The sequence below is a fragment of the Ursus americanus genome, chromosome 6 (assembly GCF_024610735.1).
Source record: "Ursus americanus isolate L20-20 chromosome 6, mUrsAme1.1.p, whole genome shotgun sequence".
Classification (NCBI taxonomy): Eukaryota; Metazoa; Chordata; class Mammalia; order Carnivora; family Ursidae; genus Ursus; species Ursus americanus.
This window is the reverse complement of record NC_142132.1, coordinates 82,449,926-82,469,695: the sequence shown is the minus strand read 5'-3', so window position 1 is coordinate 82,469,695 and position 19,770 is coordinate 82,449,926. Positions and strand designations below refer to the sequence as shown.

The 19,770-nt window shown below is 40.3% G+C and overlaps 1 protein-coding gene across 3 annotated transcripts in view; it reads left to right on the top strand.

Annotated features, from left to right (window-relative positions):
• The window catches only part of RYR2 (ryanodine receptor 2), a 718,243-nt gene that overhangs the window by 484,534 nt on the left and 213,939 nt on the right, over window positions 1-19,770 (top strand). For all 3 annotated transcript variants that reach the window (XM_087863178.1, XM_087863177.1, XM_087863176.1), the window contains 6 exons: window positions 9,782-9,990; window positions 10,475-10,827; window positions 12,391-12,505; window positions 13,479-13,639; window positions 15,456-15,615; window positions 16,228-16,314. In XM_087863178.1, coding sequence (XP_087719304.1) covers window positions 9,782-9,990; window positions 10,475-10,827; window positions 12,391-12,505; window positions 13,479-13,639; window positions 15,456-15,615; window positions 16,228-16,314 — 1,085 coding nt within the window. The remainder of the gene's footprint in view (window positions 1-9,781; window positions 9,991-10,474; window positions 10,828-12,390; window positions 12,506-13,478; window positions 13,640-15,455; window positions 15,616-16,227; window positions 16,315-19,770) is intronic.

The following is a 19,770-nucleotide window of genomic DNA, read 5'->3' as shown; positions in this document are numbered from 1 at the left end:
AAGGCTCTAGGTTTTCCAATGGTGGTGGGTTAGCAGATGCTTATTACAGTGTCTAAAAAGGTTCAACTAAAGAACAAAGCAAAAGCAGGTCATGATGAGACTGTGTCAGGAGCAACAGTTTGTAACTAATTCGCCTTCCACTTCTGTGCCCTTGAGATTCTTAAAGAAGAAATAAGATTCATGTGCATGTGTGTAGAGTTTTGGGAATAATCTGGTAGAGAGGGAGAAATTGATGGTGAAAGTTTGAGAGACGATATTAACTGAAGTTCCTGATAAGGTGAAGCGGATGTGATCTCCAGCACAAATTATCAAGAATTTTTCCTTTTACAGCAGAGAAATTACAGGTCTGGGTATAAGGAATAGTAATGGCCTGTGTCTTATGAGCAAGTGCCTCGTGTTTGCAGATGAGCCCGCCAAGTAAAATGAACGGCGTCGTGTTTCCCACAGTCCCAGGTTTCTTTTCTTTGCTTTTTTCCATCTCCCTCAACTCCCTAATATTTGGTTGCCTTGTGTCCTACCTGTTACCTTGGTGCTTGTTACTTTCTTCTCTAGAATCCTATTTCTGGGGAGAGGTCTCCCATCCACGTTCCCACACAGGTCTCCAGGAGATAATACTTTTCAAAAGATTTGTGAACAGGAATTATAATGATGTGTCTCCCCTTTGGGGGATGTTTATCTCACTGAAATCTCTTCTCCCATTCTGCAGTTTTGGTGAGGTCGTGGGAATGGGATGATTCCCCCTGCCCTCTGTTCTTAAGGTCAGTCTGAGGCCCCCTCAGGGAGGGAGGAGCCCTTCATCGAATGCCTGAAGCTGCTCGAGCCTTCAGGGAGAAATGACCTTTTCCTTGGTGAGCTTTAGGGGTGGTTTCATCTCTTGCTTTTTGGTACCATCAGAACGGCAGAATCTCAAAGCCTGAGATTTGGTTTATTAGCCTAGAGAAGAGAAGCTAGGAAGAGTAGCCAGTGGCTTTTTCTCTGGGTCTCTGGAGAAACTGAAGGAAATCTTGTGGTCCACACATGATATAACCCAGTGCCCCAATTTAAAAACAGAGTCTTAATCCCAAATACCAGCTCATAGCAAATTGTACTTTTTATTAGCCCTGTGCCTCCTTCCCTGCCTTCCGAGGGTAATTTATTACTTAAAAGCACACTCATAGGGCAAATTTCCATGGGTCAAAAACTAATTATCGCTAATTTCAATTGGAATAATATGGATGGATTCCCGAGCCTCCCAGTTAAACCTCATTTATACTAAAGCCATACCATCCCCCTAAAATTATGTGAGTAGTACATGGAGTCATACCCTAACTTAAAAGGCATTCCCTCCTTTCTTGGTTCCTTAGTTTGGTTGTTGACCAGATCTACTCAGTCACTTTCTTAAGTGTCACACACTATACATTTCAGATTCCCTCACAAAATATAAATGTAGAGAAAAATGTAAATGTAAGAAAAGCAAAACAAAGTAGCAACAGTAAAGCAAAAAAGGAAACAAGGACAAAGTAACAGTGGTGAAACGTGCAAATGGTATGACATTTCCCTGACACACTAATGGTGCACAGAATTTCCTCTAATATGTAACTCGTGTCCCACACTTATTTGAAAGAAAAATTTGTGTAATATGAGCCAATTCTTACTACCGTGACGATGAATGCATGTCTGACTTCTGCCAGGGCTTGCCATCTCCTGATGCGTATGAAAAATCAGCTAGGTTTACTTAAAAAAAAAAGAAATGCCCTGTGTAAGTATTAACTGAAATTCTTCCTAGAGTTCAGATTCTTCTAATCCAGGGGTTCCTTTGAGAGCCCATGCTTGGGGCTCAGCAAGCATGGCTTCAGAGAAGGTGTGTCTGCTGGGGAATACAGCATTCTGCTGAATTCAATCACTCGAACCCACCTGTTACAGCCTGAATTGTGCCCCGTCCCCACCCAGACTCATATGTTGAAGTCCTAACCCCCTGATGTGACTGTATTTGGACCTTTAAAGAAATCATGAAGGTCAGATGAGTTCATAAGGGTCAGGCCCTAATCGGGGATGACTGGTCCTTACAAGAAGATGAAGAGACACCAGGGGTGCCCAGGCACAGAGGAAAGGCCATGGGAAGGCAGCCATCCCCAAGTCATGGAGAGAGGCTTCCGGAGAAACCAAACCTGTGGACGCCCTGATCTTGGACTTTCTGTCTCCAGAAATGTGAGAATAGATTTCTATTTAACCCAGCTAGTCTGTGGCATTTTGTAATTTGGCGGCCCTAGGAAACTAATACACTGATACACTGGCCCTCCGCACATGTGCCCTACTAACCTGGTAGCCCTCTTGATTTATGTGCGGAGCCTTCTGTTAGCAGTGGTTTGAAGAGCTAATCATACCCTGGATTTAGAGCAAGGAAGAGAGCCGTTTAAGATCTTGCCATATGGTGGAAGAATGGTTATTTGGTCTGGAGATTACCTGCATTTGACAAAGTCGGCTGTAGGTACATATCTTATGTTGTGTAAATGCGTCATCATATGGGAGCATTTCAGCCTCGTTGTCTCTTCTGTAAGTAAAGATCAGCTCCGGGCCCTCATGTTGTACATCTGTAATGATTATAACCAAATCCCGAACTGATGCTTTTGATGCTGTTTCTGCCACCTTGAAGGACAGTGAGCAAAACTGAATTCCTGGGGCTCAGACCGCATGGAATTCCTTTCCATGGGAGCAAAACAGAAGAATATTGTTGTAATTAAAATAACTGCATAGCTTCAAGCTGAAAAGCCCTGTAAGGAAAAAGAGGGGGAAGCATAACTTTCCATTACTGATTTTTATCATGCTACCTTTAAAAAAGAAAGAAGGAAACAAGAACATGGAACTGTCAGACTAACATATTCTTTTATGCTCTATTGAAATACTCCAACAGTTTAACCACTTCGTGGATACAGATTTAGAAAGTTTTCAACATGACATGAATTTAAGAGTAAAAGGACCTACCCGCCCCAGCTCCCCGCCTTCCAGCTCTCCCATAACATTTGTCCTTTCTGTCACTCTGCAAAACCTGCCATTGATACAGACCTCAGATGAATGTCTGTATCGCACCTGGGACAGTAACTTATTAAGGATATCCCTAGTTAAAAATTAGCGGGAGAGGAAGTCAAGACTGTGAGTCACTGCAGTGGGGCCATCCAAACAGCCCCAAGGACACTGGATTTTTTGAGTGACGATAAATGCAGTTAGTTATAAGGTGGTAGAAAAATTCTAGAGTCTGAAGATTTTGTGAACTGGCATAACCTGTTTCATAGTTTTGTCTAGAATCAGAAAAGAGAGATTCTAGAAATTCTTTGGACTTCTCCAGGAATAAAACTTTTAAATATGTACAACTTTAACAAATGAGGGCAGCTTTTATTTTGATTATTTAGAGTTAAATTTCAGATGATCTCGTTTCTGTCTTTTTGAGTTTACGTGTATATTTTCCACACATGTTATTTGGGGAAATTCACTGTGAGATGATTGGTGAGTTCAGTGAAAACCAAAGTCTGCTTAGCTTAAACTGACCAGTTAATTGATGTATGCGTTGTATATGTGGATGAAAAAAGGACACTTAATAGTATTCAGAATAAAAAATAAAACTGCCTACTGATCTTGATTATCTGAGGTGAGCCAAGAGCCTGGAAGAAAGTGTGGGAATGTCCCTGTTTGTGCCAAAGCTGGTTTTACAAAGTCTCTGCACTAAAGATGCACTTGAAACATCGTAAATTCCCCAACTCCTTACTCAGTGTATTTGTTAAGTCATTTTCTAAGCCAAAGTGGAATAGAAACAGCATATTTCACGTCTGAACTCCTGGGTTCTAGACCCAATTCTGAAAATAATTCTTGTATGGCTTTGGGCAAATAGCCTCTTTGTTTTCGTTTTCTTAAAATAAAAAGCTCTAACTGGAAATGATCTCTTTATGCCCCTTCCCGTTCTAAAGAGCCCAGAAATCTAAGGCAAGTGTGTCTTATTTCCGTTTTACCCTCCCTCTTGCATTCTTGATTCAAAGTCTTGCTTCCCATTTAACCAGCTATAGGACCTTAGACAAATGATTTAACATCTTATTTGTTGAAATAAATAAAATAAAAGATGTTAAATCATCTTGAAAAATGAGGTTAATAACTTATAATAAATGGGAAAGTGCTTATACATTATCTGGCACACTCTAAGCCAGTATTAAGTGTTATTCTTCCTTCTCATCAAAGAATTCCAATGTACATTTTAGTCTAATATTGGCCATTTTTACCGCTTCTGGCCATTTGGTTTGTGTTATAAATGTGGATTCGTATCTGTAGTTCAGAAATTTCGAAGTCTGAAACCGTATGTTCTTATAACAAGCTGGTATGCTTGTGATCTGCTTTCTCTTCTTTCAGTTTAGCCCCTGCCACAGATTTCCTGCCCGCATCACACCCCCACATCCTGTGACTGCCAGCTCCTTTGCTGGACTTGCACGCTTGTCACATACCCCTCTGCTCCAGAACAGGGAGGCTTAGCAACGGAGAAAGTTAAAATTTGCTGAAGCCATCTGTCTTTTGTTGGAGGAAGCAGTGTAACCATACGTTGTAGCTACTGTTTTAACAGATTTACAAATGGCTAGGGTGGGTCTGGCTCAGCCCCAAGAAACCAGTTGGACTCATGTGTACTAAATTTAAGCTCCACTGCCAGGAAGAAAACTTCCCTTAGATATCAGCAGGCTTTGTTACTTGCAGGGTGTCAGTTAAGGTAACTGGAATAGAAAGTGCAGAACGCAAAGCACAGGAAGGTAGAACCAAAATTTCACTTATGCCGAGGTGTATGCCTGAATTCGTGGAAATCTGTCGTCTCATGTTGGAGTATTTGTGTGTTCAGCTTATTTCGAACTAATAAAGAATTGAACCTCAGTTACCATGTTTTGCTATGGGCAGTTATTAAGAGGGATGTCATTTATCGACCCATCTTGTTTAATTTATGGCAAACGTTCAGTAAGTCTTGATAGCATTTGTCATTTCCTGATGTTCTATTTTATATATGTATGTGTAACTATTTACTTATTATGCCTACCCGAAGGTAAGCTCCAGAAAGGGACTTTTTTCCATTCTGTTCACGGCTGCAACCCCAGCCAAGAACAGTGCTTGGCACATGGCAGGTGTTCATTAAATACTTACTGAATGGTGGGACCTGATACTGTATGGAGACAATGTTGAATAGTAACTTAGAGCAGGTGTTGGCATACTAAGGCCTGAAGCAGATCCAGTTTGCCACCTGTTTTTGTAAATAAAGTTTTATTGGAATACAGTCACGCTCATTCATTTATTTATATGGCTTCTTTTGCACTTCAGCTCATGTTTGAGTGGTATTGACAGACTGTGTGGCCCATGAAACCTAAAGGCTCTCCTCTGTGGTTATGTATGGCCCTGGCTGAAAGCATGGACCTCAGGATATGACAGGTTTGGGTTTCTTTTCTGGCCACTTAGTTGTGAGCAAGCAATTTAAGCTAAAATGTTGGTTGCCTTGCCTGGGAAGTGATATTAATGATTCCAATCTCAACCAATGTTTGTTAACGTGCAGTGAGAAGAGCATCAGGTACAAACACTCGGGGACCATTAGCCACTACTAGGGAGCCTCATGTGACGGGCATGTCATCCCTTGTCTGCACCTTTATTTGCAAGGCACTTTGCCAAGTACTGGCGAAATGCAAGTGCCTGAGGCCTGGTCCTTCTGTCATGTGCCTGAAAAATACCTGTAGTTTTCCTCCATTCTCTTCCCTGACATCAAGGCCACCCAGTTGTTCCCAGTTGTGCATATGCTAATTTAAAAACATGCAATTTTTAGAAATACTGGTTGTCTTATTATCACAGAGGTTTTAGGAAAGCTGCATCTTCAGCGGCACCTGGGGGGCTCAGCTGGTTAAGCGGCTGACTCTTACTTTCAGCTCAGGTCATGCTCTCAGGGTTGTGAGATTGAGCCCTTCGTCTGGCTTCGTGCTGCACATGGAGCCTGCTTATGATTCTCTCTTCCTTCTACTCCTTCCCACCTCCCACAGCTGGCTCTCTCTCTCTCCCTCTCTCTCTTTCTCTCTCCCTCTCTACAAACAAAACAAAACTGCATCTTCAGAAGTCACAGTATGATTTAACTTTTATTAAGTTCTACTTCATCTAAATTAAAAAGAAAAAAAAACATATGCCAATTTCTACTTAAGGATATACTTCCATGAATACATTCCTTGAAAGGGGCCTAAAACAGGAAAGCAGTAGAAATACCATGTGCAAGTGTATATCTGCTGGAAACTAATGAAAAATTACATCTATGTATTAAGAAGTAATAAATTCTGGTCAAATATTTGGAAAATACAAAGGACTATAATGAAAATGGCTAAAAACTATATATGTTCCCATTACTCAGAGAGAAATTTGACTTTAATGTATTTTTCTTCCATTTAAAGCTTTGAGATGTAAAAATTATTTTCTCCAGCCACCTTTTTAACTTAATGTTATAAATGTAGGCTGGTAATGGGTAATAAGGAGGGCACGTATTGCATGGTGCACTGGGTGTTACATGCAAGTAATGAATCATGGAACTTTACATCAAAAACTAGGGATGTACTGTATGGTGACTAACATAATATAATAAAAAATTATTATAGAAAAAAAGACATAAAAACATTTTAAACCTAACTTTTGACTTTTTTAACCAACCTTATATTTTGGGAAGTAGCCTTTCAGAAAAGTGTAAGAATAGTGCAATCAACACCTGTTTACCCTTCAGCTGGAATCACCACTTGTTTCTCTTTTGTTATATTTGTTTCCTCTCTCCCTGCCATTATATTCCGATGAGTCCTAAACATGATCTTTAATGCCCCCACATACTCCATTTTGTGCATGTACCATAATTGCCCATTTCTTTTATTGTGGGTATTTAGTTACTTTTACCTACCCCCCCCCCCCATTTTCAAATTTTGTTCACTGAGCATCCGTGTTTTAAGCACTATCTGCAGAGGATCTTATTTTTAAAACCGTAATCCTGTGGGGTAGATGTTACAGAAGAAGGGATTAAAGCTTAGAGAATTTAAGTACCTTGTCAAGGGTCAAATAGCTGAGAATTGGTGGAACGAGATTTCGATGCAGGTCTCTCAGACCCGAAGCTCTGGGATCTTGGTCATTCCATAGGACCTACGCCCGTCTGCCATCTTGGATGATAACTCCTCAGAAACTGCCCTGAATTTCATCTCTCTGCTCTTCCTCTGCTCTTAGCACCCCATCTCCGTTCATGGCTCAGGTGGTGTAAGTTCTTTGTCTGTCTTCCCACCTCATTAGACGGTGAGAACCTTTGGGCTGCTGTGTGCTAGTCAACTCTTGTCCCAGTTTCTGGGGTACACTTATGGCAGGTGCTCATAAGTATTGATTGGATAAGGAGATGAATGGTGGAAAGTGTCTTAATGCATATTACTAAATTGCTCTTCATAAGTCTTGTACTCATTTGATTTTATTGGCAAGATTTCTGGTACTGAGCTCACTGCCCATCCAGCAGCGTTGAGAGCTTGATCTTCAAGAGGCTGAACTTGTTTGACTGTTTTATACCCACACTACTCATGTTTCTGCATGAGAAAGATGTAGGTATTTTCTGCTTCTTCAGTTTATTAAATGAATAGTTTATTTTTACAAAGGATCTCACTTGTTTTCATAGTAAGTTACATATTCAGTGAAGAAAATTTAAATCGAGAGGCAGAAAAAGAAAGAACAAAGAGTGTTAAAAATACCACCATTCTGTAACTTTTTTCCCCATTTTGTCACTTTTTTAATTAAAAAAAAAACTTCTAGTGCTTTCCCAGGTTTGAAAATAAATCATATGCTGTATCTTTCTTTCATAAAATAATATTTACTACGAATATTTTTTCTGTATATTAATGAACCTTTGAAAACCAGATTCAAAGACTAAATAGTATTACAGCTCAAGGAAAAAACATATTTATTGTGCAGATAATATTCTCTGGGATCATAAATGCAGCCATAGCGAACAGTTTGGGACGTGACTCTTTGTGTGCAAACCAGGTTACTTGTTTTTTTTTTTTTTTAAATGAAAATATTTCAGACATACAGATAAGCTCAAATATTAGTATAACAAATACCCAAAGATCTCTATGCAGGTATTTATAGCTTCATTTATAGAGTAGGGATCCTTCTTCACGTAAAGTGACTAGCAAGAAATAAGTCTTTACGATCCGAGATGTTTCTATCTTGGTATCCCCTAGTTTATGTCAAATGGATGTTCGATTTGCCAATTTGTGCAAATGTGGCTCAAGCTGTCTCAGGTCTATTGTATTTATCCAGTCCTTTCCGTGGATTCCTTTGGGGACACTTATTTCAAACAATTTCCCTTGACTGCTGCTTCAAGAGCTATCACAGCTGCAGAGACAGCTGTGGATTTTAGTTTTAACTAGAAACTCATCATTCACACTTCCTTGAACACAGCTGGGTGTGTTCTTGCTTCCCGGTTGGTAGCACTGTTCTACAACCATTTATCTGCGCATATATCGCCATGAATACAAACTGAGTGAAATCATTATGAATTATAGGATGTAATTTTTACTGTCTCCTGCCATTTTGAGGGTTATATATTGCTCTTATTGTCACTAATTTCAGCAAGGGGAGAAGTGTCTCTCATAGTGGTAGACGGTTCCTAGCTTTTTCTTAGGATCCACTGCTTTTTTGATCCTCTGCTCTGTAGTGCGTATTCCAATAGCAACTGTGTTTATTGTGCTGAGTACTTGAATTTCTGTGTAAAATATTCTAGAAGGAAATGAAGAGTATGTAAACATCCCTCCACATCCCCCCATACTGAAACATTTCATCTTAGCCCCTTACTAAAAACAATTTGAATTCCAAAGAATTCAAAGAAACAATGAACAGAATTAATGTAGTTTCCCCTTTTTATTCAGTAGTGGAAAGATTTACTAATCCTGCCACACGTTAGATTACCTGATGAAGTATTTTGGTTTTCGCCCCTATTGCTTATTGCCGTTGCTTTTGGTTTAGTTTCTTGTTTACTTTTAACTTATACTTTGATTTCATATCATAATTATTTAGGTCAGATGTGAATTGCCCTCCTTAACCTATAATGGCAGTGACGTCAAAGGGAAGGGGACAGATGGAGGAGTTTCAGTGGGATTTGTAGCAACTACTTCTGAGTATTTATTTATTTACGTATGTTGTCTATACTTAGATCTAATGTACCCCAGAAAAAAAAGGGCACAATTTTCCTCAAAGATCAAAGCAGCTATAAGTGAATGCAAACTTTTAAAAACGTTGCCTTTCATCCTTTTTCCTTCAGTTATATGTGAAGAAATCTGTGGCTCAGGCTGGGCTTAGTACTTGCAAGTTTCAAGTGCTTACTCTAGACTGGAAAGCAACACACTTTGGCATTGACTTCTTACCTTCCCTCTGTGACGGAGCCCCATGCATTCCTGAACTACGAGGCGGTGGGATGGGGACGTCCTTCTGTTACTGTCCACCCTGAGATCCCTGGAGGACCAGGGGCTGCTGAGCACTAATCTCGTTTTACAGAACTCCAGGGTGAAAGAAGGGTCTTAGCTAGGGGCCATGTTCCGTAAATTACGATCAAACCCTGGTCTTCTGACCCTTACATTTAATACTTAGCATCAGTGGTCTCTTTTCTCCAAATATTGTTTTACCTTATGCCAACGTCTCTCCCAAAGACCAGAGTTCTGGAGCAGTGCTTTTGGAAATTCCATACAAACAGGCTATCATATGAATTATACTGAACATTTGATTTTTTTTTTCTTCCCAGGATTCATTCCTGTCTGTAGCCTTGGAGTGGCTCAAGTGGGCAGGATGAACTTTGGAAAAGATGTCAGCACCTTGAAATATTTCACCATCTGTGGCTTACAAGAGGGCTATGAACCGTTTGCTGTTAACACAAACAGGGATATTACCATGTGGCTAAGCAAGAGGCTTCCTCAGTTTCTCCAGGTCCCATCAAATCATGAGCATATCGAGGTTTGCTTTTTCTTTGAAATTCAGACCACTGCCAAAAACCAGGGGTGGAATGTCTTCATACATGGCAATTCCCACTTGGACAATTATTACCACTTACTTAAAAAGGTGGCCCTATAGTGTTACGTAATAGTGGAATCCAAGCGCAGCATTAGCTTCTGATTTTACGTACTTTATGAGTACCTGATTAGACCGATTAACAATAATCAATTCTCTTTTTATATAGGCAACTCTAGGCTCCATCTGAATAAATATACTTGTAACATGAATTTCCCAAACTGTCTTTTGAATTAGGAGCAGAGCTATGAGTCTGTCTGTAACACAGTAGTACTCCCTGTGTTTAATCATGTCATTTACAAAATTATGCCACGTGTGGGCTGTGTTTGGGGTTTGAAAGACATGATGTCTGCTTGAGATTTTTAGAATCAGGAGGTCGACAGTCGACAGTGTTGATTCACATTTGACCTCTCACGTCATCATTTCCTAGGTGACCAGAATAGACGGCACCATCGACAGTTCTCCGTGTTTAAAGGTGACTCAGAAGTCCTTCGGTTCTCAGAACAGCAGCACGGACATCATGTTCTATCGCCTGAGCATGCCCATCGAGTGCGCAGAAGTGTTCTCCAAGACGGTGGCCGGGGGACTCCCAGGCGCTGGCCTCTTTGGGCCCAAGAATGATCTGGAGGACTACGATGCAGATTCCGACTTTGAGGTTCTAATGAAGACGGCTCATGGCCATCTGGTGCCAGATCGCGTTGACAAAGACAAGGAAGCCACAAAACCAGAGTTTAATAACCACAAAGATTACGCTCAGGAGAAGCCCTCTCGTCTGAAACAAAGGTCACTGATACATACAACATGAGTGTAAATGTGTAGTTATTATGTGGGGAGGGGGACAGAAGAGAGCAAGGGATTTCCCAGTGTCAATTTCTTCTTCCTCCTCCTCCTCTACGTATAAAGAGTTCAACAGGGGACAGTAAAGCAATCTGTTTGCCATCTCGTTTGTTACCACAGACAGAATCTATCCCAAGAGTTACTTATTTAAGGCATTTCTTTATTGTGGTAATAAACACATAACAAAATTTGCCATTTTAGCCATTTTTTAAGTGTACTGTTGAGTAGCATGAGGTAGATTCACATTGTTGTGAGACAGGTCTCCAGAACTTTTTCATCTTGCAAAATTAAAACTCAGTACCCATTAAACAACTCTCCTTTTCCACCTCCCTGCCAGCCTGTGGTAATCACTGTTCTATTTTTTTCTTTCTATGAATTTGGCCACTTTATAAAGTGGAATCATGCTGTATTTTTTTTTTCCTGTGTGTGATTGACTTAACTGACTTAGAATAATGTCCTCAAGGTTCATCCATGTTGTTGCATGTGTCAAGACTTTCTTCCTTCATAAGGCTGGATATTGTCCCATTGAGCGTAGACACATTTTGTTTACCCGTCCATCCACTGATGGACATTTGGATTGATTCTGCCTCTTGGCTATTGTGAATAGTACTGATGTGAACATGCGTGTGCAAATTTATTTTCAACCTCCTTCAAGTTATTCTGCATATACACCCAGAAGTGGAATTGTTGCTAGTTCTAAGTTTTTGAGGAATCTTCCTACTATTTTCCACAGCAGTTGCACAATTTTATATTCCCACCAACAGTGCACAAGGGTTCCAATTTCTCCCCATTCTTAGCAACTCTTATTGCTTTCTGATTTTTTGAAAATGGTCATCCTAATGGCTGTGAAGTGATATCTCTGCTGTGGTTTTGATTTGCATTTCCCTGATTCTTAACGATGTGGAATATCTTTTCATATACTTATAGGCCATTTGTGGATCATCTTTGGATAAATATCTTTTCAGGTTCCTTGCCCTTTTTTCTTAATTGGGTTATTTGCTTCTTTGTTGTTGAGTTGTAGGAGTTCTTTATATATTCTGGATATCAATCCCTTATCAGATATATAATTTACAAGTATTTTTTCCTAAGAGTTAGTTTTTAAGATATTTATGTTTATGTTCTTGGTTGAAACTTAAAGAGTATTCTAAGTAGTAGTTTTTTATAGACAAGAAGGCAAGTTACTTTAGCATCCTTTTTTTTGCACTAAGTTGTAATTTCTCAACCTCGGCGTGATCAACGCTCTGGGTCAGATAATTACTTGTTGTGACAGTCTGACCTGTTAACTGAAGGATGTTCAGTTCATCCCTGGCCCCCACCCACTAGATGTCAATGGCACACACCCCCAGCTGTGTCAACCAAAGATGTCTTCAGATAGTACCAGATGTCCTCTGGGGGGGGGGGCAAAATCACCCTGGTTTTGAACCACTCTACTAAGATGATTATATGTTATGTTCCAATGAGGCGGAACATTTTAGTGTTGCTTATTCTCAGTCCTGTAATATGTTTCAGATTTTTGCTTAGAAGAACAAAGCCGGATTACAGCACAAGCCATTCTGCAAGACTCACTGAAGACGTGCTTGCAGATGATCGGGATGATTACGATTACTTGATGCAAACGTCCACGGTATGAGGTGGCAGCTTTTGTCGCTTACTCCTCTTTGTCAGTTATTATGTGTTACATTTCAAAGAGTTCAGTTTTCATTCATCCTATTTAGCCAGCTTATTTTAAAATAAGTATTCAGTTATATTTTGGGGACTGAAAATTTGAAAAATATAGGTATATTCTGATGTGTATTATGTACTAAGAGAACTATGTTAGGCAAAATATCCTAATGGTATGTTTAATCCTGATTTTGCTATCCCATTTCTTGGAAAATTTTTAATTTCCATTTAATTTTTCCAAGTGCATATGATTTCTTTCATCTTAGTGATATGTCTAAAGGAAGACGATTTAAAATATTTTGTTGGAGGTCGTGTTTTGCCATCTGCCATTTACAGTTTTCAAAACAACTTTTCCTCAATTGCCAAATGGGAAAAAATATGTAGTTCTGCCCCTCGTAGAGTGCCCCCATGTTTGAGCTAGGTTGTCACTTATTAGTTCTGAACTATGTCAAAGTGATGTTAAGATGTTAAAATATTATGTTATCGATAGGAAAGGTGCAGCATATTCAAAGAGATGGGTGACAGGTATAAGAACTCAGCATTGATCGGTGTGCTTCTGTAAGCCTCAAGAATATGAAGCTTACCTGCCTAGTTGGATTATTTTTTACGTAAAGTTACTATATATGTACATATACATTTGTATGTATGTTATGGATGTACATAAAACATATACGTAGGAGTATAAAAAGTTTCAAGTCACTTAGAATGTTTGCTCCGACAAACTCTTTTCTCTTTTCCCCATTATTTCTGATTTAATTTGCCTTCGCTCTGTTTTAAGACCTATCTCACAGTGTCAGTTCTTTGTACCTATAACATTTGAATTAGGCCAAATGATTTTAAACAAAGAAATACAGTCTTAGGCAGTTCAAAGACATTGCATATCAAAGTTTTGTTTCTTCTTACGTTGCCAACCCTTGTTTTTACTGTCTTGACAGTACTATTACTCAGTGAGAATCTTTCCTGGCCAAGAACCTGCTAACGTCTGGGTAGGCTGGATTACATCAGATTTCCATCAATATGATACAGGCTTTGACTTGGACAGAGTTCGCACAGTAACCGTTACTCTAGGAGATGAAAAGGGAAAAGTACATGAAAGGTCAGTTTTTCTCAATTTTCTTTGTATATGAATGATATCTGATGAAAATGTTGATAAACCTAGGTATTTTTTTTCCCCTCTTGGATTTCATGTCCAGGATAATATTGTATTGATAGGAGGAATATCATCAAACCATTAATGTCGGTGTCCTTTTTGTTACTCCTACAAACCAGTAAGAAATCTAAGTATATTAAAAGTGAAAAACATTATAAAGTAAGAACAGTGCATCCTTTTTGTGTAATAATCATCTATTCCTTCAGGGGACACTGTATGTGACTAACAGTTTGGGTTACCCGTACTTAGCCTTTGTTTTAGGGATTAGTGATGGGTGAATGTGAGACCTCTGTGGTCTGAAATTTGTCTTGGGAATGGTTTATGTGGTGGGGAGAAGAAAGTGAAGACGATATGGGCTAGTAGTTGAGACCAGGTGGACGCGTTTGAACTCAGACTGAGGAGTAGTGGGTTCTTTCCTCAGCTTTGCCATTGACTCGCTGTGTGGCTTTGGGTAAGTCACTTACACTTTCTGTGCCATCCTTTTTCATTTGTAAGACAAAACCAAACTCAAACCAAACCTTCAAAAAAGTGAAGAAGGCTATCTTCCTTGCAGAATAAGACAAGAGAAGATCTGACCATTTGCATCTACCTTTTGTGCCCATGCATCCTCTCTGATCTGCTGTGACAGGTCTCATAGAGAAAGTCCTCCATAACCTTGCTTCTCTTCTATCCTGCACCATCATCTGTGGTGACTGGAAGCTCACTCTCCTGCCTTCAGTTGTGACACTGGAGCCCATGAGACAGTGGGCCGAGCCAAAATCTCCAGTCCAGCGGGCTTTACATCAGTATGGGGGTCCCAAACCACCTGTCTCCAGGAATATTCTTGCAGGACACATTTGACTTTCAGAGATGGCAACAGTATAAGGAAATAACCCAACAGAGAGATGGGATACCTGAGAGAGGAGTTTAGCGTAAGAAATAGAGGGTAGGGAAGGGTGGTCAAATCTTATGGAAGGAGTGCAAAGAAACAGAGCCAACTTGATTTTTCCAAAACTGACTTTATCTCAGCCTTTTTCTTTTCCTCCTACTTGCCTGCCTTTGACTTTTTTTGCTAGTTTCACGAACACATTCACTCTGTTGTGACAGAGAAAGGGAAGGAGGCCAAGCTCACATCACTTATGTTTATTACCATCTCTGATAAAGGTTTCTGTGAGGTTGAAACAAGGGTTTGTTGTTAATATCACTGATTTTATGCATATTCTAGTTAATTCTTTCTCTCATAACAGATCACTGGGAATTGTCCACAAAGGGGCATTTTACCCAAATTTTCAATATAGTGACTCACTGATGGCTCACATAGAATTTGCCTAAGGACTTTGATAGTGTTTGGAAATGAATGCTTCTCGTCCCTGAACAAGTGGTTTAAAAAAAAAACAAAAAAACAAACCCTATGAGAATGAAAATTGCAAATTTGGATGATTATTAAATAGTTAAACTTTTTTGAACCTCAGAAAAAGGTCCAGTTTGGTTTGAGTTTTTGGAGGGAAGGTGCAGGTCAGTTTTTACTTGGTTCCAACTTGTTGACCTGTGTCCATTAGGTGCCAAATTCAGAGACGTGTAAGACCTGATTCAGAATGTCCACGAAGTCAATGGAGTTTTGCTCAGAATCACAGAATCGGGCCCATTGTGCACCTCTCCCATTACAGCATGAGCTTGTTGCTTGCGCAGCATAATTTAGGTTTAGTTTGCAAGATATACATGCTTTCTGTCGTGTCTGTGGTCGTACGAAGATGAAAATGTGTTTTTTTTTTTTGAAATTCAGCATCAAACGCAGCAACTGCTATATGGTGTGTGCGGGTGAGAGCATGAGCCCGGGGCAAGGACGCAACAACAATGGCCTGGAGATCGGGTGCGTGGTGGATGCCGCCAGTGGGCTGCTTACATTCACCGCCAACGGCAAGGAGCTGGGCACATACTACCAGGTCTGTGGGCAGAGATGGTGGCATGCTTCCACAAAGAAAGCCTTTTCTCCCCATGAGAGGAAAACACATTTTAAATCAAAAAGTACATTAGGAATGAGAAGAGAACAATGGGGTGCCTGGATGGCTCAGTTGCTTAAGCCTCGAGTCTTGATTTCGGCTCAGGTCATGATCTCAAGGTTGTGGGGTCAGCCCTGGCTCGGGCTCCAAGCTCAGCAGTTAGTCTGCTTGGGATTCTCTCTCCCTCCTTCTCCCTCTGCCCCTCCTGCTTGCATGCGATCACTCTCTCTCTTTTTTTCTCTCTCTCTCTCAATTAAATAAATAAAATCTTAAAAGAAATTAGAAGAAATGAAAACAGAAATGAGTTTAATTCTGCCCTGTTTACCTCTGTTTGAATAATAACAGTGCCTTTCAGAGGAAACAGTACATTCCTCCAAAAATGTTCATATGATAACGCCAATAGTCCAAATCATTATCGAACGAGGGTATTTATCTGAGAGAATGCAAATGTCCAGTCCCCTTCTGTAAAGTGTTCCTTAGTCATTATAAAGAAAATATTCTATCTTTGTGTTCCTTCATTGACTAATCTTAACCAAATTCATTTGTTTATTTAAGGTGGAACCAAGTACAAAATTATTTCCTGCAGTGTTTGCACAAGCTACAAGTCCCAATGTTTTCCAGTTTGAGTTGGGAAGAATAAAGGTAAGAAAGACTCATTGCTGATATTATATTTGGGGTCTTTCTATTAGGGAATAGCAGTTACTTCTTAAATGAATTCAGTATTTATTTTAGTACTGATATTACTTACATAAATGACCCTTTAAAAGAAAGGAAAGCCATGTTCAGGTCACGGGGGCAATGAAATTAATTAGAAAGGGTTTCTGCGATGATTTAAAGTATTTATTAATTCATTAAAATAGTTAAGAACAAAAAAGGGTTTCTCTGTGGTTATCATAAATATATTATTCAATAAAACTAGGCTTATATGGAAAAAAAGTGCCAAATAACATACCGTTCAATAATCGTTGAACTCAGGTGAACTAGTAAATGGGCTTAAAGACATAAGAGTGCTACGTAATGGTCAGTGCTAGACTAGGGCGGGTGTAGGTACTGCGGGAACAAATGAAGAACAAAGAGGTTGGAGGTTGGAGGGAGAGGATCAGGTAAAGCTAAAAGAAGAGGGGACATGTGGGTTGATTCTTAACTGTTGAATAAGAGATCTCAGAATATATTTAGTAGGAGAGGCCACTAGACAGAGGGCACAAGAAAGCAAAAGGATGTGAGTCAGAGTGCTGGAGGTTAAGGAATTCAATGCGACTCTAACCAAGGGTGCCTTCTAGTATGTGGCTGGAGATTAATGTGGATAGAAGGGAGACTGAATCCAAGCTGGAAAGGCCTTGAATGCCATGCTAAGAAGTTGGCACCTATCATGTAGACAGTGTTGATCAATTGGAAACTCGAAGCAGGGGCCGGAGTAGAATCAAACCTGTTTTGGAAAAATATATTGGCAGTCATGCGGCGGTGGCAATACGGAGAAGTATCTGCTCTTTCAAGAGCGAGAACAGGCAGGAACAATGAGGAATTGCCGATTTGATACTGTCTGCAAGGGACAAGATGATGAGAGCCGTGGAAGTTGTAATGGAGAGTGAATGATAAATGAGAAGATGCTGTAAAGGAGAAATGAATAAAATGTGACAAATAATTGGATTGATAGGATTTGTTGCTGAATTGGATTCAAGTACTCAAGGAGAATGAAGAATCACGGATTAAATTATTATAATCTTTTTAGTTTGGACAACTAAGGGATGCTAATACAACAAGCAGAAGAGCTTGTCGAAATGCAGGAAAAGGAACTGAATTGAATTTTGCAATTGTAAATTTGAGATGCTAGGCACACATCAGGATGGATACAGTAGACAGTTTTACAGGACTGGCTTGGTGACCTTGGACATGTTCCTTCAACTGTGTGAGCTCAGTTTCTGCCTTTGTAAAATGAGATTCTCAGCAGCCACAGGAAGGCAAATATAATATGGACTAAAGGAATCCATGACTCTTATTCATTAGGAAGGCTTCCGTGACCTTGCCAGAAGAATTTCAGCAAAATGATGGATGAAGCTGTATTATAGCCAATTCAGGATTAAAAATGAGAGACAGCAAATTTGGATGGTTTTATATATATATACATATACACACACACACATACACACACAAAATGTATATTGTATATATGTATATATATGTATTATGTATATTTATATATACATGTATATATATAAATTATATATATATGTATGTATGTATGTATGTATAATTTAACCAAGAAAGTGGGCATTTCTTAGAACTCTGACTCATATGTTGGTCTATTTGACATTTCCGCCTGGGTGTTTTACAGACATCTCAAATTAAATATGTCTAAATATGTCCAAAGGGGAAATGCGGACCATCATACCTCCTCCTCCTAACCTGTCTGATCTACAGTCCTCTTTCTGTCAGTTAATAGCAAACCCACTTGCTCAGGCCTACAACCTTGAGGTCATCCTTGACTTCTCTCCTTGACATTCCGCATCCCAGTTCCATCTGCCAGCAAATCCCCAGCCTGCAACCTGTCACCATTGCCCCTTCTGATGACCACACCGACCTCCATCACCATCATTCCTCATCAGGTTCCTCCAGTAGCCTCTTGATGGGGTCTCCTGAATTCCTCCTTGCCCATCTGTTCATCACAAAACAATCTGAGTGACTGTCACTGCTCTCAAATAGAAATCAGATTGTGCCATTCCACTGCTTGAAATCCTCTTTCCCTGAGCGTAAAAATCCGAGGTGTCATGATGGTTCTCAAGTCTAAACAGTCTGCTCTTCTATTACCTCCCTGACTTCATCTCCTGCTGCTCTCCCCTTCTTCGCCCCAGTCCAGCCACCCTGGCCTCCAACTCTTCCTCAGAATTGCCAGGCAGACTTCCTCCTTGGATCCTTTGTGTTGACCGTCCCTTCTGCATGGAAATTTCTTCCGCTGCATGTCCACATGGTTCTTCTTCTTTGGGTCTTTCTTTAAATGTCACCTTCTCAGTGACCCCCCTCTTCTGACTGCCCTGTTTATTATTGCTGCCCTCCATTCTGGTTCTTCCGTCCTGGGTCTACTCTTGAATCTGCCTTCTGACTTTGTTTATTTTAGGTCTCCAATTAAAAAAAAAAAAGAATGGAAGCTGGAGGAGAGGAGGGATTTTTGCGTGTTTTGTTCATTCAGTGCCTAAAGCAGTGCTAGGCTTCCCCCCCCCCCATTGGAAGAGAATAGGAAAGTAGCTTGGGGATGAGACCATCTAAACGTGAGCAGTAGACAAGGCTTTACAGGAGACGGAGACAGTGAAGGTAATGGGGAAGGTGAGGTCATTGTTTCTATATGGCTCCTAAGAGGCAGGCAGAGGTGGTATCAAGGTCATAAGTGAATGAATAAGCTTTGGCACAGTAGAGACCTCTCTTTCCCTGAGACCAGATTGAAGGAAGTAGGAAGGCTGAATATGATACATATGGGAAGTAGAGGAAGGTGAAGGACAAATAAATTATGTTCCTGTCCGATTAATTCTGTTTCCTTGTGTGATGGTCCCGTTTATCTGTTGAGCTGTCTCTGGTGTACCACCGGCTACTAAAGCCTGATAAACCTGACAGCGAGTGGGTGAGTGGTTGAAGGAGGAGGTAGGTGACGGGACAGATGAGGAGAGAGAGCCAGTGGAGGTAACTCTTTCTGGAGTTGGGCACCAAAAGCAACCTGAAGGCTTGCTGGATTTCACCAAGGGCCCAGCTCGGTAAAGAAGTATGAAGATTCTGGGACACCTGGGTGGCTCAGTTGGTTAAGCAGCTGCCTTCGTCTCAGGTCATAATCCCAGGGTCCTGGGATTGAGTCCCGCATCTGGCTCCTTGCTCAACAGGGAGCCTGCTTCTCCCTCTGCCTGCCTCTCCCCCTGCTTGTGCTCTCTCTCTCTGCCTCTCTCTCCCTCTCTCTGACAAATAAGTAAAAATTAAAAAAAAAAAAACCTTTAAAGAAGTGTGAAGATTCTGTGGTTATACTTATTCCATTGCATTCCCGGTGAACCAGAGAGTGTATACGAAAGCAATAGCCCCAAACCAGTTTTAGATAAGTTCTCTCATAATATTTTCTCTCTT